Source organism: Balaenoptera borealis (assembly GCF_965194805.1).
Source record: "Balaenoptera borealis genome assembly, chromosome: X".
Classification (NCBI taxonomy): Eukaryota; Metazoa; Chordata; class Mammalia; order Artiodactyla; family Balaenopteridae; genus Balaenoptera; species Balaenoptera borealis.
Genome location: NC_138881.1, coordinates 123,221,228 through 123,247,658, shown reverse-complemented (window position 1 = coordinate 123,247,658; position 26,431 = coordinate 123,221,228). Strand labels below are relative to the sequence as shown.

General features: G+C 37.8%; 1 protein-coding gene across 1 annotated transcript in view; it reads right to left on the bottom strand.

Annotated features, from left to right (window-relative positions):
* Window positions 1-3,979: 3,979 nt before the first annotated feature.
* FMR1NB (FMR1 neighbor) overlaps window positions 3,980-26,431 on the bottom strand; it is a gene marked incomplete at its 5' end in the record, with an annotated part of 34,751 nt that continues 12,299 nt past the window's right edge. The window contains 3 exons of the mRNA XM_082376231.1: window positions 3,980-20,411; window positions 21,786-21,926; window positions 25,449-25,568. Coding sequence (XP_082232357.1) covers window positions 20,311-20,411; window positions 21,786-21,926; window positions 25,449-25,568 — 362 coding nt within the window. The 3' untranslated portion in view covers window positions 3,980-20,310. The remainder of the gene's footprint in view (window positions 20,412-21,785; window positions 21,927-25,448; window positions 25,569-26,431) is intronic.

Below are 26,431 nucleotides of genomic sequence, written 5' to 3'. Positions count from 1 at the left end.
CATTGGGGTGCATGTGTCTTTTTGAATTATGGTTTTCTCTGGGTATATGCCCAGTAGTGGGATTGCTGGATCATATGGTAATTCTATTTTTAGTTTTTAAAGGAACCTCCATACTGTTCTCCATAGTGGCTGTATCAATTTACATTCCCACCAACACGCAAGAGGGTTCCCTTTTCTCCGCACCCTCTCCAGCATTTGTTGTTTGTAGATTTTCTGATGATGCCCATTCTAACTGGTGTGAGGTGATACCTCATTGTAGTTTTGATTTGCATTTCTCTAATAATTAGTGATGTCGAGCATCTTTTCACGTGCTTCTTGGCCATCTGTATGTCTTCTTTGGAGAAATGTCTATTTAGGTCTTCTGCCCATTTTTGGATTGGGTTGTTTGTTTCTTTAATATTGAGCTGAATGAGCTGTTTATATATTTTGGAGATTAATCCTTTGTCCGTTGATTCGTTTGCAAATATTTTCTCCCATTCTGAGGGTTGTCTTTTCGTCTTGTTTACGGTTTCCTTTGCTGTGCAAAAGCTTTGAAGTTTCATTAGGTCCCATTTGTTTATTTTTGTTTTTATTTCCATTACTGTAGGAGGTGGATCAAAAAAGATCTTGCTGTGATTTATGTCAAAGAGTGTTCTTCCTATGTTTTCCTCTAAGAGTTTTATAGTGTCCGGTCTTACATTTAGGTCTCGAATCCATTTTGAGTTTATTTTTGTGTATGGTGTTAGGGAGTGTTCTAATTTCATTCTTTTACATGTAGCTGTCCAGTTTTCCCAACACCACTTATTGAAGAGACTGTCTTTTCTCCATTGTATATCTTTGCCTCCTTTGTCATAGATTAGTTGACCATAGGTTGACCATGCGTGGGTTTATCTCTGGGCTTTCTATCTTGTTCCATTGATCTATGTTTCTGTTTTTGTGCCAGTACCATATTGTCTTGATTACTGTAGCTTTGTAGTATAGTCTGAAGTCAGGGAGTCTGATTCCTCCAGCTCCGTGTTTTTCCCTCAAGACTGCTTTGGCTATTCGGGGTCTTTTGTGTCTCCATACAAATTTTAAGATGATTTGTTCTAGTTCCGTAAAAAATGCCATTGGTAATTTGATAGGGATTGCATTGAATCTGTAGATTGCTTTGGGTAGTATAGTCATTTTCACAATATTGATTCTTCCAATCCAAGAACATGGTATATCTCTCCATCTGTTGGTATCACCTTTAATTTCTTTCATCAGTGTCTTATAGTTTTCTGCATACAGGTCTTTTGTTTCCCTAGGTAGGTTTATTCCTAGGTATTTTATTCTTTTTGTTGCAATGGTAAATGGGAGTGTTCCCATAATTTCTCTTTCAGATTTTTCATCATTAGTGTATAGGAATGCAAGAGATTTCTGTGCATTAATTTTGTATCCTGCAGCTTTACCAAATTCATCAGTTAGCTCTAGTAGTTTTCTGGTGGCATTTTTAGGATTCTCTATGTATAGTGTCATGTCATCTGCAAACAGTGACAGTTTTACTTCTTCTTTTCCAATTTGTATTCCTTTTATTTCTTTTTCTTCTCTGATTGCCATGGCTAGGACTTCCAAACCTATGTTGAATAATAGTGGTGAGAGTGGACATCCTTATCTTGTTCCTGATCTTAGAGGAAATGCTTCCAGTTTTTCACCGTTGAGAATGATGTTTGCTGTGGGTTTGTCGTATATGGCCTTTATTATGTTGAGGTAGGTTCCCTCTATGCCCACTTTCTGGAGAGTTTTTTATCATAAATGGGTGTTGAATTTTGTCCAAAGCTTTTTCTGCATCTATTGAGATGATCATGTGGTTTTTATTCTTCAATTTGTTAATATGGTGTATCACATTGATTGATTTGCGTATATTGAAGAATCCTTGCATCCCTGGGGTAAATCCCACTTGATCGTGGTGTATGATCCGTTTAATGTGTTGTTGGATTCTGTTTGCTAGTATTTTGTTGAGGATTTTTGCATCTATGTTCATCAGTGATATTGGTCTGTAATTTTCTTTTTTTGTAGTATCTTTGTCTGGTTTTGGTATCAGGGTGATGGTGGCCTCATAGAATGAGTTTGGGAGTGTTCCTTCCTCTGCAACTTTTTGGAAGAGTTTGAGAAGGATGGGTGTTAGCTCTTCTCTAAATGTTTGATAGAATTCACCTGTGAAGCCATCTGGTCCTGGACTTTTGTTTGTTGGAAGATTTTTAATCACAGTTTCAATTTCAGTGCTTGTGATTGGTCTGTTCATATTTTCTGTTTCTTCCTGGTTCAGTCTTGGAAGGTTATACCTTTCTAAGAATTTGTCCACTTCTTCCAGGTTGTCCATTTTATTGGCATAGAGTTGCTTGTAGTAGTCTCTTAGGATGCTTTGTATTTCTGCGGTGTCTGTTGTAACGTCTCCTTTTTCATTTCTAATTTTATTGATTTGAGTCCTCTCCCTCTTTTTCTTGATGAGTCTGGCTAATGGCTTATCAATTTTGTTTATCTTCTCAAGGAACCAGCTTTTAGTTTTATTGATCTTAGCTATTGTTTTCTTTGTTTCTATTTCATTTATTTCTGCTCTGATCTTTATGATTTCTTTCCTTCTGCTAACTTTGGGTTTTGTTTGTTCTTCTTTCTCTAGTTCCTTTAGGTGTAAGGTTAGATTGCTTACTTGAGATTTTTCTTGTTTCTTTAGGTAGGCTTGTATAGCTATAAACTTCCCTCTTAGAACTGCTTTTGCTGCATCCCATAGGTTTTGGATCATCGTGTTTTCGTTGTCATTTGTCTCTAGGTATTTTTTGATTTCCTCTTTGATTTCTTCAGTGATCTCTTGGTTATTTAGTAACGTATTGTTTAGCCTCCATGTGTTTGTGCTTTTCACGTTTTTTTCCCTGTAATTCATTTCTAATCTCATAGCGTTGTGGTCAGAAAAGATGCTTGATATGATTTCAGTTTTCTTAAATTTACTGAGGCTTGATTTGTGACCCAAGATGTGATCTATCCTGGAGAATGTTCTGTGCGCACTTGAGAAGAAAGTGTAATCTGCTGTTTTTGGATGGAATGTCCTATAAATATCAATCAAATCTATCTGGTCTATTGTGTCATTTAAAGCTTCTGTTTCCTTATTTATTTTCATTTTGGATGATCTGTCCATTGGTGTAAGTGAGGTGTTAAAGTCCCCCACTATTATTGTGTTACTGTCGATTTCCTCTTTTATAGCTGTTAGCAGTTGCCTTATGTATTGAGGTGCTCCTATGTTGGGTGCATATATATTTATAATTGTTATATCTTCTTCTTGGATTGATCCCTTGATCCTTATGTAGTGTCCTTCCTTGTCTCTTGTAACATTCTTTATTTTAAAGTCTATTTTATCTGATATGAGTATAGCTACTCCAGCTTTCTTTTGATTTCCATTTGCATGGAATATCTTTTTCCATCCCCTCACTTTCAGTCTGTATGTGTCCCTAGGTCTGAAGTGGGTCTCTTGTAGACAGCATATATATGGGTCTTGTTTTTGTATCCATTCAGCAAGCCTGTGTCTTTTGGTTGGAGCATTTAATCCATTCACGTTTAAGGTAATTATCGATATGTATGTTCCTATGACCATATTCTTAATTGTTTTGGGTTTGTTTTTGTAGGTCCTTTTCTTCTCTTGTGTTCCCCACTTAGAGAAGTTCCTTTAGCATTTGTTGTAGAACTGGTTTGGTGGTGCTGAATTCTCTTAGCTTTTGCTTGTCTGTAAAGCTTTTGATTTCTCCATCAAATCTAAATGAGATCCTTGCTGGGTAGAGTAATCTTGGTTTTAGGTTCTTCCCTTTCATCACTTTTAGTATATCATGCCACTCCCTTCTGGCTTGTAGAGTTTCTGCTGAGAAATCAGCTGTTAACCTTGCGGGAGTTCCCTTGTATGTTATTTGCTGTTTTTCCCTTGCTGCTTTCAATAATTTTTCTTTGTCTTTAATTTTTGCCAATTTGATTACTCTGTGTCTCGGCCTGTTTCTCCTTGGGTTTATCCTGTAGGGGACTCTCTGCGCTTCCTGGACTTGGGTGGCTATTTCCTTTCCCATGTTAGGGAAGTTTTCGACTATAATCTCTTCAAATATTTTCTCTGGTCCTTTCTCTCTCTTCTCCTTCTGGGACCCCTATAATGTGAATGTTGTTGCGTTTAATGTTGTCCCAGAGGTCTCTTAGGCTGTCTTCATTTCTTTTCATTCTTTTTTCTTTAGTCTGTTCCGCAGCAGTGAATTCCACCATTCTGTCTTCCAGGTCACTTATCCGTTCTTCTGCCTCAGTTATTCTGCTGTTGATTCCTTCTAGTGTAGTTTTCATTTCAGTTATTGTATTGTTCATCTCTGTTTGTTTGTTCTTTAATTCTTCTAGGTCTTTGTTAAACATTTCTTGCATCTTCTCGATCTTTGCCTCCATTCTTATTCTGAGGTCCTGGATCATCTTCACTATCCTTATTCTGAATTCTTTTTCTGGAAGGTTGCCTATCTCCACTTCATTTAGTTGTTTTTCTGGGGTTTTATCTTGTTCCTTCATCTAGTATATAGCCCTCTGCCTTTTCATCTTGCCTATGTTTTCTGTGAATGTGGTTTTTGTTCCACAGGCTGCAGGATTGTAGTTTTTCTTTCTTCTGCTGTCTGCCCTCTGGTGGTTGAGGCTACTAAGAGACTTGATGGGAGGCTCTGGTGGTGGGTAGAGCTGACTGTTGCTGTGGTGGTCAGAGCTCAGTAAAACTTTAATCCATTTGACTGTTGATGGGTGGGGCTGGGTTCCCTCCCTGTTGGTTGTTTTGCCTGAGGCAACCCAACACTGGAGCCTACCTGGGCTCTTTGGTGGGGCTAATGACAGACTCTGGGAGGGCTCACGCCCAGGAGTACTTCCCAGAACTTCTGCTGCCAGTGTCCTTGTCCCCACGGTGAAACAGAGCCACCCCCCGCCTCTGCAGGAGACCTTCCAACACTAGCAGGTAGGTCTGGTTCAGTCTCCCCCGGGGTCACTGCTCCTTCCCCTGGGTCCCGATGCGCACACTATTTTGTGTGCACCCTCCAAGAGTGGGGTCTCTGTTTCCCACGGTCCTGTCGAAGTCCTGCAATCAATTCCCACTTGGCTTCAAAGTCTGATTCTCTATGAATTCCTCTTCCCGTTGCCAGACCCCCAGGTTGGGAAGCCTGACGTGGGGCTCAGAACCCTCACTCCAGTGGGTGGACTTCTGTGGTATAAGTGTTCGCCAGTCTGTGAGTCACCCACCCACCAGTTATGGGCTTTGATTTTACTCTGATTGCACCCCTCCTACTGTCTCACTGTGGCTTCTCCTTTGTCTTTGGATGTGGGGTATCTTTTTTGGTGAGTTCCAGTGTCTTCCTGTCAATGACTGTCCAGCAGCTAGTTGTGATTCTGGTGTTCTCGCAAGAGGGAGTGAGAGCACATCCTTCTACTCCGCCATCTTGGTTAATCTCCCCTGCAAGCTATTTTTAATAAGAATTCGGATTCTGGTTTGATGCATAAAAACTGAATTAATCTTTATTTTATATTTAGAAATAAACACAACAAAAATAAGAACTAAGTTTTATCCTTCTAAAACACTCCATCAGGTTTGGATGACTAGGACAGTCTCTTCTGCTCTGAAAGACGTGTCCTTCTCAATAGGAAAATAATGCTACAGGAGAAAAGTAAAGTAGAGTTAAACAACTTGAAAACTAGTACACACACATCACACTTTGTTACAGAAGGAACTGACTGCGACAAAGTTCTCAAATTCTATATATTGAATGCTATGATCAACTTAGTTATTTTCAGTTTGCCAATGTATCATCTTATTACAGTGAGGCATACAGACAAAATACACTATAGCAAATACCATTACAATGACATTTTCTGAATAACAAAGTTAACTTCCATGCCTCAGAGAATGACCCACAGAAATCAAGTTTCGTTAGTCTAGTTATAATGTCATATGTGTGCATACACGCATGTGTGTGCATATATTGGGTTGGCCAAAAGTTTCGTTCGTTTTTTTCCATAAGATGGCTCTAGTAGCGCTTAGTTGTGTTTAACTTCATTCGAAACCATTTTGTTAGATTGTGACAGCTGTCATATCAGCATGCATTTTAAAAAAACTTATCAAAACTGATGAATTTTTGTGTAGCCATTTTAATACTGAAGATGGAAGAAAAAAAAGCAACATTTCCTGCATATTATGCTTTATTATTTCAAGAAAGGTAAAAAAGCAACTGAAACGCAAAAAAAAAAAAAAAATTTGTGCAGTGTATGGAGAAGGTACTGTGACTGATGGAACGTGTCAAAAGTGGTCTGCGAAGTTTCGTGCTGGAGATTTCTCGCTGGACGATGCTCCACGGTAGGGTAGACCAGTTGAAGTTGATAGCGATCAAATCGAGACATTAATTGAGAACAATCAACGTTATACCACGTGGGAGATTGCCGACATACTCAACATATCCAAATCAAGTGTTGAAAATCATTTGTACCAGCTTGGTTATGTGAATCGCTTTGATGTTTGGGTTCCACATAAGTTAAGCGGAAAAAAACCTTCTTGACCGTATTTCCACATGTGATTCTCTACTTAAACATAACAAAAACGTTCCAGTTTTTAAAACAAGTTGTGACAGGTGATGAAATGTGGATACTGCACAATAATGTGGAACGGAAGAGATCGTGGGGCAAGTGAAATGAACAAACACCAACCACACCAAAGGCCGGTCTTCATCCAAAGAAGGTGATGTTGTGTATATGGTGGGATTGGAAGGGAGTCCTCTATTATGAGCTCCTTCCGGAAAACCAAATGATTAATTCCAACAAGTACTGCTCCCAATTAGACCAACTGAAAGCAGCACTTGACAAAAAGGGTCTGGAATTAGTCAACAGAAAACGCATAATCTTCCATCAGGATAACGCCAAGACCGCATGTTTCTTTGATGACGAGGCAAAAACTGTTACAGCTTGGCTGGGAAGTTCTGATTTATCCACCATATTCACCAGACATTGCACCTTTGGATTTCCATTCATTTCGGTCTTTACAAAATTCTCTTAATGGAAAAAATTTCAATTCTATGGAGGACTGTAAAAGGCACCTAGTGACCTATGAGCTTCAGGAGCTAATAGAGTGCTACAGTGACACTCCAACTGTCAGAATGAGAGTAGCCGAGTAGCAGAATTTTGAGTGTCAGGTTATACTTGGGCGGGGCGGGTTGGGGGGTACAACTGTCCAAGAAAAGAGGAGTCTTGAAAATACACTGGTGGGGGAGATACTCGTAGAGGGGTACACTGAGCTAATCCTCCCACCTCTTTAGGAGTGCTGGAATGTGTTTTAAAAGGCGGAAGGAAAGAGTCCTAATTTTAGGAAGTAGTCCACAGATTCATGCTCTCATATTATAGATAAAGCTGCATAAGTTTACAAGTCCACGTAGCTATACCTACCAAAAAAACAAGAAAAGCAGCTATTCTGAGACCTTTTCTGAAGATCACTCAGAGGTTTTAGGCTAAAAAAGAAGCATGTTCAGGATGTTTTAAGCTGTGTAACAAACCTGAAGTTGTCACCAGGGTAGGGACAGGGTGCTACTGTTATGTTAACTTTTCCATAAACTTACTGGTTTATTATTTCTTAGTGGAAACTTTTTTTCCTTAAAATAAAAATAACTTTTCTTTGCTCAAAAAGATAAAAAGCTTTGGGAAGATGGAATTATGAAGTTGCCTGAAAAATGGCAGAAGGTAGTGGAACAAAAGGGTGAATACGTTGTTCAATAAAGTTCTTGGTGAAAATGAAAAATGTGTCTTTTACTTAAAAACCGAAGGCACTTTTTGGCCAACCCCCAATATATGTGCATGCGTGTACTGCATTAAAGTTATACAAAGTAATACATAGGTATGTGTAATAATATACATGTATTATTATTATATATACTTATGTATTACCTTATATAAATAATATGTCAATTACATACACATATATAATACCTTGTATAAGGATTTTCTTTTGTTTCCTCTGAGATAAGTCACTTTTCCTATTCCTCTAGTCCAAATCTCCATTTTGCAGCTTCATGAACTGAGCCCAGGAAAGTTAAGGGACTTGCCCAAACTCCCACCGTAAATAACAGGAGAACTGGGACTAAAGCCAGAGTCTCCTGACGCTCGGTTTAATGGTCTGTTATTCCACTCCTCTCCTTCTCCATAACTGAGACTAGAAATCAACACCTTAAATTTGAGTAATGTACTGCAATTTTCAAAGCATTTTCACATATGCTTAAGCTACACACACACACACACACACACACACACACACACACACACACACTCTCAGCTGATGGTATCAAGGCTAAGTTACTTGCCCATGGAAATGCCACTACTTAATGGCCTGAGTCTCCTGACTCCCAATCTAGTACCCTATTCCTTGAAGTAGACTTCTTTTCTCACAAACCATTTTATTCTTACTGGGCCCTTGGTAATTACTTTGGGAGGAGGAGACCCAGGCCAAGGCTAGGGGATCTGTAAGTCTGTGCAAGTGAAATGAGGCCTAGGTAGTCCCCTGGTGTGTGATTCTGGGATCCCCTCTCTGAACCTCTTCTAATACTGGATTGTGTACGTTTGGGGAGCAGGTAGCTGAAACTACACCTAGGATCCAGGATTTGATCTCAGGTTTGTCAGACTCCTGAGGCTATGCTCCTTCCCCCGGATATGCCATGTGGTCAACACACATGGAGGACCATGGTCATTATTATTTAGCAAGGGTGTCTATCATGGAGCTTCAGAGTCAGGGCAGGCAGATTCCATTTCTTTGTTTCCCTGAAGGGCTGAACTATGTATACCAAATAATACGGCACCCAAACAACCTAGCACATTTCTTGTCCACCTTCCTCCCATCCAAGTATTCCTAGTGATAATATTTGTTTCAGAAGCTGATACTCCTGTGGTCCAAACATTTGTGGGATAAAAAAAATAGGCATCAATTGAACCAAGATGATGATAACAAGAATCAAATATTAAATACTTCAACTTTATATCCTATTGTCATTACCTTTGGTCTCCTGCTCCTTTTCATCACCTAATCCTTCCTCATCCATTGCTTTCCCTAACGTTTCAGCATTCCTCTTTAGTTTCCTTCTTCGGTTCTTCAAACCCTTTAAAATTATGTTGACTTTCCTTCGTAAAGGATTGGCCCATGTGCTGCAATATTAAAAGTTCAAAGTGAAACCTTACTTCTCAACAGTGACAGAACAATAACAATGGTGGGTTATAAGGAAAAGGCTATTTGCTCACATAACTCTTTACACATTCCCACCTAATTGTTTAATTCCAGATTTAATAACTCTGATAGAAAGTATTACACTTGGCTCAATCACATTTATCATTGTAACCATAATTATTATTCTATATAGCATTATTTTGATCATTGGATCCTCTGCAACAGGAATGCCGTCCTACTTCCCTCTGCTGACATCAATGTTACCCACCCTTCAAGATCCAGCTTATATATTATTTGTCTAGATAGCCTTCTCTTTCACTCTTAGCCTATAGGGATCCCTCTCTCTTATGAACTTCAAAACTAAATAGTAATAGTTCACATTACATGATCATCTACAGTTTTACAATTTCGCACTCACACTCATTATTGCTATCATTGGGTATTCAATCCTGTTCTTCCTTGCATTTGTGTGGACAGTGGATGGAGGTGGGTACTTGAGAGCCTCTCACAGGCCAAGAACTTGGCCAGGTGCTTTACATATTTTATCTTATTTAATCCTCACGACAGCCCTATAAGGTGCAAATGATTAAACTGGGGCTTAAAGAGGTAAGATAACTCATCCAAGGTCATACATCGCTAGTAAATGGAGGTGTTACTAGTATTTGAACCTATGTCTGTCTGACTCAAGTACAGATGTTTTCTATTAGACAACACTGCAGCATTAGCAAATAATGACTAATAACGGCAGGTATGATAGAATTCCTGCATGCCAAGGCCTGTGTATAAGTACTTCATGTGCATGATCTTATTTAGTTAATGAGGCAGGTACTATTTCTATCATTTCCATTTTTCATACAGGGAAATTGAGGCACTGAGAAGGAAGGTAATTTGCCCAAGGTCACCAGACTACTCAGTACTGGAGGCAGGATTCAAATCCAGACCTGCTTAAATCTAAAGCACAATCTCTTACCCACTACGCTATTGTAGTCTATTTTGTCTATCGTTGTCTTATTTTTCCCCTCAGAGCTTGGAAATAACTTCAGGCTAGAGCTTTACCTTGTAACTTCATATATCCCACAGAGCCTGGTAACCCAGTGAGGACTCAGGAAATGTTAGTTGATATTTATGTTTACAGAGCTTTCACTTTCTAAATACCTAAAAACAATCCAAGGAAAAGAAACAGGAATGCCCAAAGCAGAGGTAAGGATGGAAATCCAAAAGAGAAAGAAAGAGAGAAAGATTTGCATATAAGATTATGAAGAGGTAATGACAGATACATATTCCTATCCTCAGCTCAATGCTAGATAGCGTACAGAAGAGGATACCTGGCCCTGACAGTGCTACTTAGCTATACAGAGCAGCGGGTTCTGTGCATGTGGGGCCCAAAGATAGAAAATCCTGACTTTGACATGATGACTCTGAAGGTAATACTCACTTTTCTCCCCTAAAACTACATTACTGGGTTGTCACTGAGCTCCATTAGCTAAGGCAGATATAGAGCAAATAAACACCTTTTTCTCAATTGATCATAAAAAGTCTCCAGGCATAAATGAAACAGTGGGTGAAGGCCAAAAATACATTTATATGATTTACCTATGGTCTATTTACATTGCAGTGCTGTTAACTGCAGTCTCAAAAACAAAAACAAAAAAAACCTGAAACAACTGCATAGTTCTCAGTCCCCTGGGGCTACATGTGTTTCAGAATGCAGAATATTTTGGATTTTAGAAAGATAATATGACATGATATACTGCATATTACATGACACTCTCATGGGGTCTGGGGCAGCATCTCATGATCAAACAGTAATATTTCTACAACAAAATATATGAATATTCACTCTAAGCATTAAATAATGACTAGAAAGTGTCTCAGGTCAGGTCAGATCAGGTTTTGCTGCCAAATGAGTTAGGAAAAAAGTTTTAGGTTTGCAGAACTTCTTGAATTTCAGAATTTTAGATAAGAAATTAGGGACTTATACTTTTTTCCAATGCTGTGACTTCAATATATCTTACTTCACATAATTAAAATGACTATGTTTTCTTTACCCACAGGTTTTATTTTAAATTTAATGTACATTTCCCCTTAATTAACAAAGAAAAATGCAACACAGCCTTATTATTTTAAAACTCACTGCACTGGTTTAGGTTGCAGAGGACTTAATATTAGGTTCAACCTTCTAACATTACTGAGATCCAAAGTTACATTTTCTACCCAATATCTAATGAGAATGCTCAAGGGGGAAAGTAAGGGTGAGATTATTTGTTCAGTGTCCTAGAGGTGATTTTCTTCTTTTCATATAAAATGTCATATATTGTCACCAGCATACTCACACTTGAAATATACAGATCAACTTATCCAATACTCATTCACTCACTGACACATCTGCTCATTTATGAAATTAACGCTATTCTAAATAGTGAGACATAAAGATGAGTAAGACATGGGACCTGCCCTCAAAGGAGCTTAAAACTTAGAAGGGAAGGCAGATACATAGGCTGATAATTATGTCACATTGAGATAATCCAAGTAGAGGTGAGCAGAGGTTGGTAGAAGACAAACAGGAAGAAGCCTGACCCGATCTGGGCAGTAGGTTTGGGGTAAGCTTCCTAGAGGAGGTGACATCTAATATGAGGCCTGCATTCTGGGTGGAGTGAGCCATATAAAGAAGAGTGGAGATGGGGAGATATATGAGAGCATTTCTATCAGTGGGTAGGTACACTGTGTGAAAAGCTCAGAGTCGCAAGGCAGCAAGTTGTTTGTAAGCATCAAGTAGAAGAGTGTGGCTGGAAACACTAAGTAGGCCCACTGGGAATTTCTAGTGATACATATCTATACAGTTGTGAGGCTTTTTTTTTTTCCTCTAGGAATTCCCAGAAGCCTAGATGTAGAAGCAGAGAAGTGGTGTGGATTCAATTTCAATGAAGCAAAGGAGCTGGAAAGACTGTATTAATGTAACAGGCAATAGGATCCAGGGTATATAAAGAAATCAGATGATGTCAAAAAGGTAGAAGACCAGGGGAAAAGAGAGTGTTAAAGAGTCTGAAGGTCTCAATGAAAACAGAGGTAGCAAAAGTAAAGAAAGGAAAAACCTAGAAAACAAGGCACTCCCCTGCTCCATGGTCAAAGAGTAGGATTTTGAAGTTTAAGATTTCAGAGACTCATAGGTTCAATTTTTGATGAATGACAAGGTTCAGGATATGGGCACAAAAATGGGTGGCCAATGCAGAGTGCAGGCAAGAGTCCTCAGAATTGAGTACATCAGGGAAGTCTAAGGCTATGGGCTTAGATGGCTCATAACATGGACAGCGAGGCTATCCAGGAAGATGATCAGATGGAGAACACAACACCTAGCAAGTGCCTAAACCAAGTAGGAGCTCAATAAAGATATGCAGAAAGAATGAATGAATAAACGGTTGAACTGGAGAATCTAGTGCAATTCCAAATGGGCTGTGTACCAGATTCATTTGGGGTGCTTTAAAAATATAAATTTCAGGACCAAACCTCAGACTTACAAAATCGGAATCTCTTGGGTAAAGCCCAGCAATGTGTATTATTAAATATTCCTAAGGTTACTTCCATAGAAGCCATCTACAGTCCACAGTTTGAGAAACACTGATCTAGTGGGTTGATTTTTCCATGTTTCTTAATAAACTATAATTCATTAATATAAATATAAATTATTTAAGATAGTTAAAGAACATAACATCACTTTTATAGCTAGGAAAGCTTATAAGCTTAACTTATCATTTGCAATATCACAAAATAGTCATCAAATCCACAGAAATGACTAACTAGATTATTCCAATAATTATTTACTGATTTGCTTACCACATGGTCTAGAGATCAGTGGTTCTCAAACCGGAGTGTACATGAGAATCACTTGTTGGGCTTGTTAAAACACAAATTGCTGGACTTTAAACCCAGAGTTTCTGATTCAGTAGGTCTGGGGCGGGGCCTGAGAACATGCATTTCTTACATGTTCCAAAGGGATGATGATGATACCTGTGCAGAAACCCCATTTGGGTATCCCCAGTTCTAGACTCAAAGAAGTATGAAGCTTGGCCCCAGTGTCCTCACAGAGGTTACAATTCAGCTAGAAAAAGAAAACAAACAACAGGAAACAAAGGATAATTACATGTTAGATTATGTGGATAAGAATACCAGCACAGAAAGAGGTTTTAAGACAAGACAAAACACTGGAATCTGGAGCAGTTGCAGGACACTTCATGGAAGAGTTGGGGCAGCTGCAATTTGAAGGTAAGAAAGAATTCAAACAAGTGAAGAGGATGAAGAAGAACAATCCTAAGATCTAGGAAGAACATGGGCAAAAGAACAGAGGCAAGACTAAAGCCTGGGGTATGCCAAGAAAAGTAAAGAGAGTTCCCTGGCTGGAGCAAAAGATACATGGAGTATTATAAGAAATATTACTGGAGTTACAGAATGAGTCCAATATAGATGAAAGCCACAGCCCTTTGAGTGGACTTGAAGCAACAAGATGCTGATGTTTTTATCTAATTTTATTCCTATTTCCTATAGTAAAAAGAGCGAGAAGTCGGAAGACAGATTGGAATCCTTGCTCTATCACTACGTAATCTTGAGCAAGAAGCCAAACCTCCCTGCACCTCTCTGTCTTGAAGGTCACACAAGACAATGTATGTGAAAACTTCACATAAACTGGAAAAGGTCAAACATGCTCATTGTTTTTATCTGTACCTTTTGAGTGTGACTATCTTGGATACTTGTATGTACCCTTTATTAGACTATGTGTCCCTTGAAAGCACAGAGCATGATCTGATTCACCACTTTGCCCTTCACAGCACCTAACAGAAGGCCTGGAATCCAGATATTCTTGAATGCACTAGAAGTTCTTGAATGATATAATGAAATGAAATAATGCTATTTTAGGAAGGTAAGCCTGGCAGGATATAACAGGATGGATTAGAAGGAGAGTAGACTAGGGGTCCACGTATATGTCCAAATTAGCTTGGCAAGCATCCTTACTCACTCCCTCCTTCCTAACAGCACAGCCACACACTCCTATTGAAGTGCCAGGAAACTTCTCCAGGACCTAAAGCCTAGCCATCTTCCAAAAGCCACCTGCAGCCCCATCCCAGTTATTGTGTCTCTTGTATAAATTCTTTGTATTGGACATACCATCTCAATGCTCTCCTCAGTTCCCAATTCTGCCTTTGCATTTGGATGCTAGCTAGTCTTGTGTTATGGACTGAATATTTGTGTCCCTAAAATTCGTCTTGAAGCCCTAGCTCCCAGTATGGTTGCATTGAAGGTGGTACCTCTAGGGAGTAATTAAGGTTAAATGAGGTCATAAGGGTGGGGCCTTGATCAGTAAAATTAATGTCATTATAAAAACTAATTTTAAAATTCTTTTTACTAAAAACCAGAGAGCTTGCTCTTTCTCTCTCTACCCCCTCTCACAGGCATCATGGAAAGGCCATGTGAGCACACACAGAGAAGGTGGCCATCTGCAAGCCAGGAGGAGAGCCCTTACCAGAAACCAAATCAGCTGGCATCTTGATCATAGACTTCTAGCCAGCAGAACTGTGAGAAAATAAATGTTTATTGTTTAAGCCAACTGGACTGTGGTATTTTGTTATGGCAGCCCTGGAAGACTAATATATTTTGCTCCCCTTTTGCTCCTCTCTTGAAACCACTTACTTAGGACAGCAGTTGACAACATAAAAGGCCTGGACTAAGCTGCGACTATGAAATATGAGAAGAGGTAAATCCCAGACTCATCCCAAAGGAAACCAAAAAAATGACAGGGAGCCTAAAAGAATAGAATTACATATTAAGGATAAAGGAAAGTAAATAGTCACAGATGATTCCAAGGTTTCTAGCCTGGGAGACTAAAGAAATCACTGACAGAAATGAACAGGTGTCAAGGGGAGATGATCTGGGAGAAAAAGAAGTTCAGTTTTGCAGTGCTGCAGGAAGTGCATTCTGCACTAACAGAACACCTAATTCATGAAGGCAGTTGGAAATATAAAACAGATAGAGGTGAGGATTTCAGGATGTATGTTTAAGAGTCATTTATCCAGAGAAGCCCAGAACATTATGTTCAGAAAGGACTTCAGAAATTTTCTAACTCAATTCTCTACTCTAACTTTATGAGAAAATCAATACCAAAAAAAGTTAAGCTCACTATAAAACTGGTAGTGAAGGCAGAAGTAGAACACAGATCTTTTAAAATATTCTTTCTACTACATACTTGTAATATTCTCTGATAGATGAGAATAAGGCTTTGGGAGACAACCACAGTTGGGAAAACAAAGAGAAGCAAATTGAGATGGATCAGAATGGTAAGGAGAACAATGAAATCCAAGGAAGGAAAGTTTCAAAAAGGGAGCAGTCAACAGTGTACTTGTGACAAAAAGGTCAAGTTGGATGGAAACTGAGAAAAGGCCACTGCATTTTGCAATGAGGTTATTAGTTACTTGGCAACAAACTCTTCTTTTTAATAGTACCTAATATCCCAGAATTCTCTAAAATGCTGCCCTTGGAGTCCCTGCAATAGGAATACCTCAGACATATAATCCGCATATAATGAGGTTCTCTTATTATTTCAATAACTAAATTACCTTGAACAGGGTCCAAGAAGAACTGGCTTTATGTGAATTTCAAATCTATAGTGACTCATGTTAGAGAAGGGTTCCAGTTTGCTCACATTCTCATCTGATCATATTTTGTCAAAGTTCTTACAGCCCAGCCATACTTTCAAAATTTATAGACTTTATTTCCTTTCTTTGAATTCATATGTATATAATCCTAGGAACTTCAAACCTTTCAGCAGTTGGCTAATTACTGCATAATCCTTTTCAAAATAACATTACTAATTATATTGTACAGTATAATGAGACACACAAACATAGGGATTTGAAAATGTAAATGCCTATTTTTAAAATTCAATGGGTGATGATTTTTAGGCAATTTTTGACACATTTATTCCCAATTCTTTACCTCCCATTCTATGAGAGTAAGTGGTATTAAGATTATCTACATAATGAAAACCACATTATAATACAGAGAATCACTCAGCAGGATTTGTCTAAATGTAGAAATTTTCAGTAACAGCCATCTGGCAAGCAGCAACATTGAAAGTGTATGGGGGATGTGCTATTTACATCATCTGTGTATCAGATGATCTACAATCTTAAAAAAACATGGCTTTTTTATTAGTTGAAAGAAAACGTAGTCTTGTCATTTTCAGACTGAGTTCTGAATTTTTCTTAATTCGAACTTACAAATTCAATATGACAGGAAGAAAAAGAACATTGAAAATACACTTCATCTGATTTTACTAGGCATGGTATTACAATGTTTGAATCTTCCACCTTACTAAAGCTATGTACACACTCAAGTATCATATCACTATATAATACACAGATGTTTAACTGGCATATACATACAGATTAAACTTTATATAAAAACAGATAAAGATTAGAAGCTGAATTTTGCACTTGAAACTACTGTTATTGGCACTGTATTACTGTAACAGGAAAAATTCAGTCACCCCCCTTCTCCTCTCTCGCCCTAGAGCCTCCTCCCCTGCTTCCTTTTGTCCCAATCCACCTGTTTGTTCCTTCATCTCTATGTAAGTCTTAAGCCTACCAGTGACACTTAAACCTAATGAGGCTTCTGATCCCTATTAATGAGAATAAAAATAGATCTTCCATAACCTTGAGGACATAATGAATTTCAAAATGCATCTTATATGCAAGTTTAATAAGGCTATTAGTAGCAAATTCTTAGAAAGCTTTTCACTAATGCTCTCTGCTCCCTTTTGTATATGTGAACCAGTTCAAGCTGGCTTGAGTTTTCTGTTTACCTGGTTCATACCACACTTGAATTCAAGTCAAGTAGAAGTAAACTACAGATTCAGTTACAGATTATTAAAGGGGCAAAGTTCAGCCACTCCTGCTTAGAAATGATAAGCATTTGAGGGATCTGTAGTAAGGAGACTCCATCTGGATGTAACGAATTCTGTGCGAGGGCCCCATCCCCACCTAACCCCAATCTTGTCCTACCTGCAAAAACTCAGCTCAAATAGCACTTCCACCACGGAGCCCACTCTGTCCTCTCCCACTCAGCCTTATCCCCAGTGCCTCAGAACTTTTATAAGTTACTGCCACCACTCATTTTAGTCCTTAATTATATTCCATCTTATATTGTTCTTAATATATCATGCTTGGGATTTATTTTAAGGTAGATTCAAGCTCCTTAAAACTCCTAAAAAGAGCCTATCTCTTAGACATTTCTGCATCCTCCACAATACCTAGCGCAAGCAAACAGTGACTGAATATGGTCAACTGTAGAAAGTGTAAATCAGGCATTAAAGAATAAAATGCATTTGTCTCTGGAAAGTGATTATCCTCTTTAGGTAAACTGCTTTCATTCCTCCCCTCTACTCATATTATTTCTCATTTATCATCCCTCCAACTCTTGCCAGTTGTTAGCTCCTTAGGTTACCTGTAAATAAAAGGCACTGTCCAAACTATAGGAGTTGAGGAATGTCAAAACATCATTTGTTTGGCTTATGACTGAAGGCCAAAATAGAAGAGCTACAACAGCTTTTTCCTGAAGGAATGTATATTTAATGTATAGGAAAGGATCCAGCAAGAGGAGCTTAAGAGTATCTTCCAGGGACTTCCCTGGTGGCGCAGTGGTTAAGAATCCACCTGCCAATGCAGGGGACACGGGTTCGATCCCTGGTCCGGGAAGATCCCACATGCCGCGGAGCAACTAAGCCCGTGCACCACAACTACTGAGCCCGCGTGCCGCAACTACTGAAGCCTGCACACCTAGAGTCCGCGCTCCGCGCAACAAGAGAACCACTGCAGTGAGAAGCTTGTGCACTGCGACAGAGTAGCCCCTGCTCACTGCAACGAGAGAAAGCCCGTGCGCAGCAACGAAGACCCAACGCAGCCAAAAATAAATAATAAATAATAAATAAATAAATAATTTTTTTTTAAAAAAAGAGTATCTTCCAATGCCTCAAAGGTTCTTCCAACAACGAGGCCCAGATCATGTTACTATAGATATGCATTTCGCTGTGGGCCCCTCTGATTCAGACAAACAACTGTGTTTGGTTTCTTTCTTTTCTTTTTCTAAACCACTACACATTGATTTTACTGCTGCATCTATTTCCCTTTTATGGGATCATTTATTTTACCTACTGTAATTTACTACTGTAATAGTTTATCTAGCTCTTTATTCTTTGAGATGGAGAACAGAAAGTGAGTTAAGGGGATAGCTCTAAAGAGATACCTTGCCCCCAAAAAGGAGGGTTTAGCAGGCTTTGGCCTCCATTTAAACTCCTTGTTTGGTATCAAGGATAGGATCTTTGTTCTAACACAATTATTCTCCTTGCTTCTAAAATCAGCTTACCAGGAAAAGCTGACAGTGCCCCATCCACCCTCAACCATCCACTGTTCCTGGAAATTCAGCTAAGCAGCAAGCTGAAACTGACACCTGCTCTGAGGTTGCAACAAACAGCTCAGGATGACTGAAGGTACATACCACTCTTACACAAAATAGTAAAGTATGTAAGTAAGTAAATAAATAAATAAACCATAGTAAACCAAAATTTATGGCATTCTATATATATACCATTCACATTGTTCAAGTCTCTCAAGCAGTTTGTATTATGTAAAAAGAAGAAAGTATGTTCTTATCAAAGGATAATCCTCTGGAACTCATTTTAGAGAAAACTCCAGTGTACCTTAGCATCCCCATAAAACTCCTTGGCAGAGGCATAATAGAGGGACCATAACGAAATTATTACACCAGGCCTATTATAACAGACACTCTAAATTGCATGGCATAATCCTAAGCTACCTATTTCTAGCAAATAATATTTCTTTTTTATTCATGGGTTATTTTTATATGAAATCAAGCTTTGGAGGGAAGACAGAAGGGTCAAAAATTCCACTCCTATTCCCATTCACCTGTGAAAAGAAAGAAAAGAAAGAAGCCTAGGAATAGAGATAACTCACTCATTATAGGAAACTAAGTGAAAACTGAGAAAAGAATTGACAGTCATGCAAACTGGAAAAGTTGAAAGGCTGTGACCCAATAGTGTCTTCAAAATGGTCTGAGAAAGTGATGAAAGCAATGAGAAAGTTTAAATCACTATATGACTGCCTTCCAGGCTAGCCAACTCCATCCACTGTATTTCTTTATTCATTCAACTATTCATTTATTCAACAAAAATATATTAAGCATCCACTATATGTGAGGCATTCTGCTATGAACTGAAACTACAATGATGAGTATGGCAAATTCATCAGACTCAAAGAAAAGGTACAAAAAAGAAAAAAAAAAGACTTAATGATCTTTATGGAAAATAAGGTAACATGTACAGTCTAAATCTTCCAGTGAAATCTAAATAATTTCTTGGTAACTCAAATATCACCTTCTTATTAACTCGAATAAAAACATCAAAGATGCTTAATCTTCAACAGGCACCTTTTCTTTACCAAAATGTTTAAGGAGGAACTTGCTCTCAGGGTTGTGCTAGTGCCGACCCTGCACTTGCACAAACCTGAGAGTGAGTGCCTCACTCACCCCACCCTAGCCCTGGCCCTGCTCTCTATCTCCACACCCACTCTGTCCCAGTAGGTGGGGAGCTATTTAGAAAAACTTACAAGCATCATGCCAACAGCCCACTGAGATTTTGTACAAGATGCTAATAAGAAATCTGATACAAATTGGCTTGAAGGAAGATCAAGGCTTTAAGACCCAATGGTAGATGACCATCTACTAGATGGAAACTAACACTCCTGGGAATCCTTCTGATTTGCAGTTAATAACCACATCCACTCCACATATCCTCAGCTCACTGATTTATTTTTCCTTCCCATTGGGATTTTGTTTGATGAGGGAATGTACAGACTATGCAAGAGGATGTCTTAAATTTATGGAAAAATAAAATAACATGCATTGAAGAAATATTTGGTAACTCAACTTTTAGGTTTTTCCCAAGCTACCTTCTTTTAAACAAAAGGGACCCAAACATAATCCCTGTGCTTTTGGAGCTATGAATAAATGTGTCTACACAAAAATATTCAAGTATACTCAGCAATCAGCAAATAAAAGTTTATGTTTGCCTACCTCCTCCGGCAAAACAAGCAGCAATAAATGGGCAGACATCCCAGGATGATCATGCTGATCACACCAAGCCCAAACATCCGGAACATCTGCGTAGGCTCTGGTGGTTTAATTATATCCTGTTATTTTTATGACTTAAGCAAGAGAAGCAAATCTGAGCTCTTTCATAGTCTTTATAAAAAAACGATCAGTTAATAAAGTAAAATAAGGCGGTATTCTTATATGACAGGTAAATATCACTGGTACTCTATAAGTAGCAGGAGTTCATGAAATGTTCTTGAAATACAACTAAAGGTTACACTTTAAGTATGTTCCCCCCAATGGAAGCCTTAACCAGATGATCCTACTGTTTTTGTTAACAGATTACTACGATTCAGACTATATATATTTCTTCCTATGACCCAAGCATGTTTTTTCCTTGGCCATATGTTATATATCCTAGAATACTCAGGAAGTGAATTCATCTATGAATACTTAACTTGACAAAGGAATGGTTTCTTAAATGTTTACTTCTAAACTATAAAACATTATATTAAATGAGAAATCAAGAATCTGCAGGTGAATAAGTATATTTTATTCTTATATTCATTTGGAAATGCATTCTAATATGATTGGGGAATTGTAAGTCACGGTTCAATTTTTCCCTCTACAAGAACCAAATGTCTCTTCACACATAATATAAAGACTAAACTGATGAATGAATTATAAACACTATGTGACAGTGTTAAAATTGTAATACTATGTTCATGATCAGGTTTCAGTTTCCATTATTAATACTAGATATTCAACAAAGACCTGTAAATTGAATAGGGACTATATTAACCTAAGACACTGTTTTGCATGCATCTTTTTTGTACCATTTGTTGGTAGTTAATCATATCAAATATGTCCATAAAGGGACCAACTGGTAATATGTCCCCACTATCCAAATAAAGGAGCAAAAACAGATGGTCTAGTGTTCAAAACATTGTAAAGAAAAAAAAATCTTAAGAGAAGAACCTAATTCAAAAACAAAAGAACAAAGAGAGAAACTGACAAACAGACTTAACAGGAAACATTCAAGTTACTGTTACATACTGAGATGCTGAAGAAAAGATAAATGAGAAGAATTTTACTCAGGGAGAAAAGATGGGAAGAGAAAGTAAGCTAAGGCATGCCTGACTGGTATCTTCTCCCAGGCATTGAGGGTTACATCTCATAAAGCCTGGAATCTATGGGACAAGATAGTGACTAAAGCAAAAGAAAAGTTGAAACTAATTTCAAACTGCCATAGTCACACCTAAGGACTAAGCAGAAATGGCTCATGAATAGAGGCCTGACCACCTCAGGACTTTCTACAGATGGTATTGCTCTAGGGCTGGGAGCCTCCTTTCAATGTTAAGCTGAGAGACCCAAATTTAAACTTATGCCATTGTGACCTGTTTATTCAATTTTTAAAAACAGGAATATAATAAATGTAAAAGGATTAACTTACTGTCTTTTAGCGGGGCAAAACAGTTGAAGTCACTGGTCCTAGATGACGAATAACAGCATTTGTATCCCAAACATTGACTTTTGCTAAGATTTTGCAGGTGATTGCAAGGCTTTACCACCTGATTCTCCTTTGGAATGCATGCTTTTAGAAACAAAATGCAAGAAAGAGAATTCAGCATGGTTATTAAGTACTTTCCCTAATTAAATAATTACTGCAAGACAAAAGAAAAGAAAAACAAACACTTAAGCTTGTACATTTAAAGAAAAGATTGAATGACATATACAAATAGTAGTAAATGCTGAAAAAATAAGAGTTAAACTAAAAGTTACCACAAAGTTACTTAACATCACACATTTTCAATTCTAGATAAACTGCAGAAAAATATAAACTGTTAACAGATCATTGGTAAGGTAGTTTTTGTTTTTTTGGTTTTTTAAAATTTATTTATTTTATTTATTTTATTTTTGGCTGAGTTGGGTCTTCGTTGCTGCACACGGGCTTTCTCTAGTTGTGGTGAGCGGGGGCTCCTCTTCCTTGCGGTGCGCGGGCTTCTCATTGTGGTGGCTTCTCTTGTTGTGGAGCACGGGCTCTAGGCACGCGGGCTTCAGTAGTTGTGGCTCACGGGCTCTAGAGCGCAGGCGCAGTAGTTGTGGCGCACGGGCTTAGTTGCTCCGCAGCATGTGGGATCTTCCCGGACCAGGGATCAAACCCGTGTCCCCTGCATTGGCAGGCGGATTCTTAACCACTGCGCCACCAGGGAAGCCCGGTAAGGTACTTTTAAAATGACTATAAACATAAGCTGAGTAGTAGTGATACAAATATAACACAGAAAGGGCTAAATAACTAGAACAGGCCAAATGCCCTTAAAACTAACACCTTGTTAAAAGAATACCACAGATACCCTCTCACTCAATTTTACTAAGCTACAGAAATGCACTGAATCCATCAATGAGACTGAATGTAAGTAAAATTCACACAGTTTACTGCTAGAGAGTAAAGTAAGTAATACTATTGGCATTGACCTACTTTCTGTGAACACTTAATCATATTGGCACTGCAGTATGTTTTAAGATTCTTCCTTTTGGCCTTAAGTTACAACTCTATAATTTTGAATAGGCAATGATTTATGGCATGAATACCAAGATTCATGCAACTGTAAGAAATTCATGCATATCTGAATCTGTAAGATTCACAAGCTGAAACAGCTGACTTTTTAAACATCCTGCTTTATATGAAAAACAAGTGACAACTAAAAAGGCAGATATCAGATTTTTATTTGAAAAGAAAACCTTTACAGTATGGCTTAAGGCCAGCATAGATTCAGTTCAATCTCCAATACTATCAACAACTACAGACTTAGAAAAGTAATAAATGATGTTTTACGATCACTCTGAAGCACTTCAACATCAGCAAAGAATAATAGAATGGTTATAAGTATATTATTACCTCTTGGTATATTTTTTTATATTCCTCTACTTTAAAGATTGGCAATTCCTGAAGCTCAGGTAAAAATAATAACAGCTACCATTCATTAGTCACCTATTTGGGCGAGGTATCTTGCTTTACGCACATTATTTCCAATCTTCACAACAAACTCTCAAAATTAGTTTTACAACCTCCATTTTTAAAATGAAGAAATAAAGGATCAAAGTAGCTTGCGCAAGGTCACAAATTTAATGCATTACCAGTTGGCCTGGATATTCATTTCCCAAACATTTTAGACATGTGAGAGCTTAGCCTACTTTGTTGTTATACTCTAAGCAATCTGTTCTTCAATTCTGCCAGGCCCACAGTGACTCTCCTCCCCAGGATGGACTGCATCTAGAATACCATGTTCAGTCCTGGACATCACACACTCAGGGAAGGGTGACAATTGTCAGGCCCTGGTCAGAGATCGGATGGACTTCCTGTGTGCTGAGTTCCTCAACTATAGATATTGTTCAAAGACCACTTTCCAGGAATGAAAATCATACAAGAAGAGATTTTAAATCATAGAAGAGACTGGACTAGATGATCTCTAAGGTCCCTTCTAATGCTGGGCTTCTGTTATTTTATACCTAAATTGCATCTGATGGACTTTATGCCAGATACTAAAATTAGCTTTTAGACTCAAATTACTAATTTTGAAGAATAAAAAGGGTAGAACAATTTCTATCAGGTTTAAGCGTATGACTTTATCCAAAGGGAGAAGGATTGTGCGACCTCTCAAGCTTCCCTGCCAGTCTGTCTCAAGGTTATCATTTTAATCTGCAAGAGATGAATCTATTACTAACAACAGTCTAATGATGAGAAGACGGTCTTTTTGTTAGTGCTTAAGTGGGAAGAATATTCATTTTTAATTATATAGGGGAGGAAATAAATTGGTTAAAAGTACTTCACATTTTATGAAGTTGTAGTTATTCTTTTTCAAGAATACAGTATATAATATTTTATAAATACTTAATCACTGTTGAAAGAGTTGAACCAACCTAGGTGTGATATTTCTCTTAAAATGGAACAGTCTGATTTTTTTGGGCAAAAACGTCATCTCATAAATTGATTTTGACTCAACGTACTGCACCAGGTTGGAGGAGTATTTCAGAAATGCAGATATCTTATTTAGACTATTTTTAAAGGTGGCTTCAGTGTTTGTATAATGTACTTATTATAGGTAGCTATGGGACAGTTTACATCTGCTATCTTCTCAAGCTCTAAAGCTTAAATCATCATTTGTTGTTTATGACGAACTCCAGTGCTCACTATTCTTTTAGCTTCACAACATACCACCTTATCAGACTTCTCTTTCTCCAATCGATTTGACCATGGCAGTATTTTTAAATAAATTATTTAAGGAGTTCGTTTATTTTGCTATTCTCATTGGTAGTAGATGTCATAATGCTTGTTTTGAACTGGAAACCTCTTAGAGAAACATGAAGAGATTTATGCAAAATCAGAAGAATTCAGTGGTAGGGTCGGAATTAAACAATGGATACAATTTTGTGCTTATATATGTACATCAAATTTTATTAGAATAAATTCTGCATGATTTTTAATAAAAGCTTCATCTTTATAATTCACATATGTCAATTTATTTGAACCTTCTCCTTGAAAGGGCACCACATGCTGTACAAAATGAAATGTGTTTATTTGTGGTTAATCTCAGGGGCCGTCATGTGCTTGATAAACACATTATATACAGAATCACAAAAAGACAGAGATGATGTGACTTGAAACCTGAACTTTTTATCATTAAAACAGATGGGAAAACATCTGGTATATTCCATAACATTAGAGCTACACAGTACCCTGATTAATGCCACAGAAGACATTGATTTCACAATACTGGATCAGTGACTAAATTTCAAGCAATGCCATTAAGGTAAATTTTGAAAGGTTTAGAGATTTGTAAAGGAAAAGTATTCTGTAAAGAGTAACAAATATTTATGGAATGACTTAAAGTACTGTCTCAGTTCATCTTCGCAATTCTTTCTGGTAAATATTTTCATTTTAAAGATGAAGACATTGAGGTTCAGAGGTTATCTTGCCTAAGCCAAAGGGCAAAGTCAGGATTAAAACTCAGGTTTGTCTCACTCCAATGCCAATAGACCACACTGCCTCCTAAACATTTAACTACTGTTTTCAAAACAAGGACATTGGGAGGAATAAAATAAAACAGGAACTTACTTGTTGGAAAGAAAAAACTTAACAGAGCTTCCCAGGCAGCAGGTTCTTCCAGAGGTTGTCCATTAGCATTTTCATTGCTCCACAGAATATATTCACTTGGAGACACAGGATTCGAGAACCCTTAAGAAAAGTGAAATTATTAATCCCAACATATAACGTATTTATCACTTTCTTTGACCCTTTAAAAGTAATTACCTGTGCTTAAGTTAAATATGGAAAGTCTAAGAGCTAACAGACATTGCATTTAAAACCCGTAACAGCTTAGGTACAATTAATAATCAGAATATGTTTTTGCTGTGAAACTGAAAAATTGAGTATTAAGTTTAAATAAATTAATTAAAAAATAAATAAATTTCAAAATGCTTAAGCTGTAGGCCGACACATCCCATTGTTGCACTGTAAACTAATTTACAATAGTGAACTTGCCTCTGACAGTCTTGACATTCGGAGGCCCAATCAATTAACAACTTGGAAACAGTATGTATTCCAACTAAATCAGGCCCCATCACAGAAACTCTTGGCAAATATGTTGGCTTCTTTATTTACGAATAAAAATCAAGGCCTTAGACACTGTAAACCTTCCTTATCCTTCCTCACTACTTCAACCAACTTGCTTTTAGTTTTATTTGCATGATTCCCTCCTATATAAGAGGAGAGGATATCCATCCTCATTCCCATGACATGGATTTGTCCATATCATTAAGTATTTTCCAACACTATCTTTAATAACCTTACAGTATTACATTATACAGCTATATTATAAATGAGTTAATAATTTTCCCCATACAAAGACATTTAAGTTTTTTACAATTTACTGATATTATGAAGAACACTGCCTAGAAGAACACTCATAGATACAGAGAACAGACTGGTGGCTACCAGAGGCGTGGGGTGGGAGAAACGGGTTAAGCGGGTCAAAAGGTACAAACTTTCAGTTATCAATTAAATAAGTCCTGTGATAATGTAATGCATATTTAAAAGTT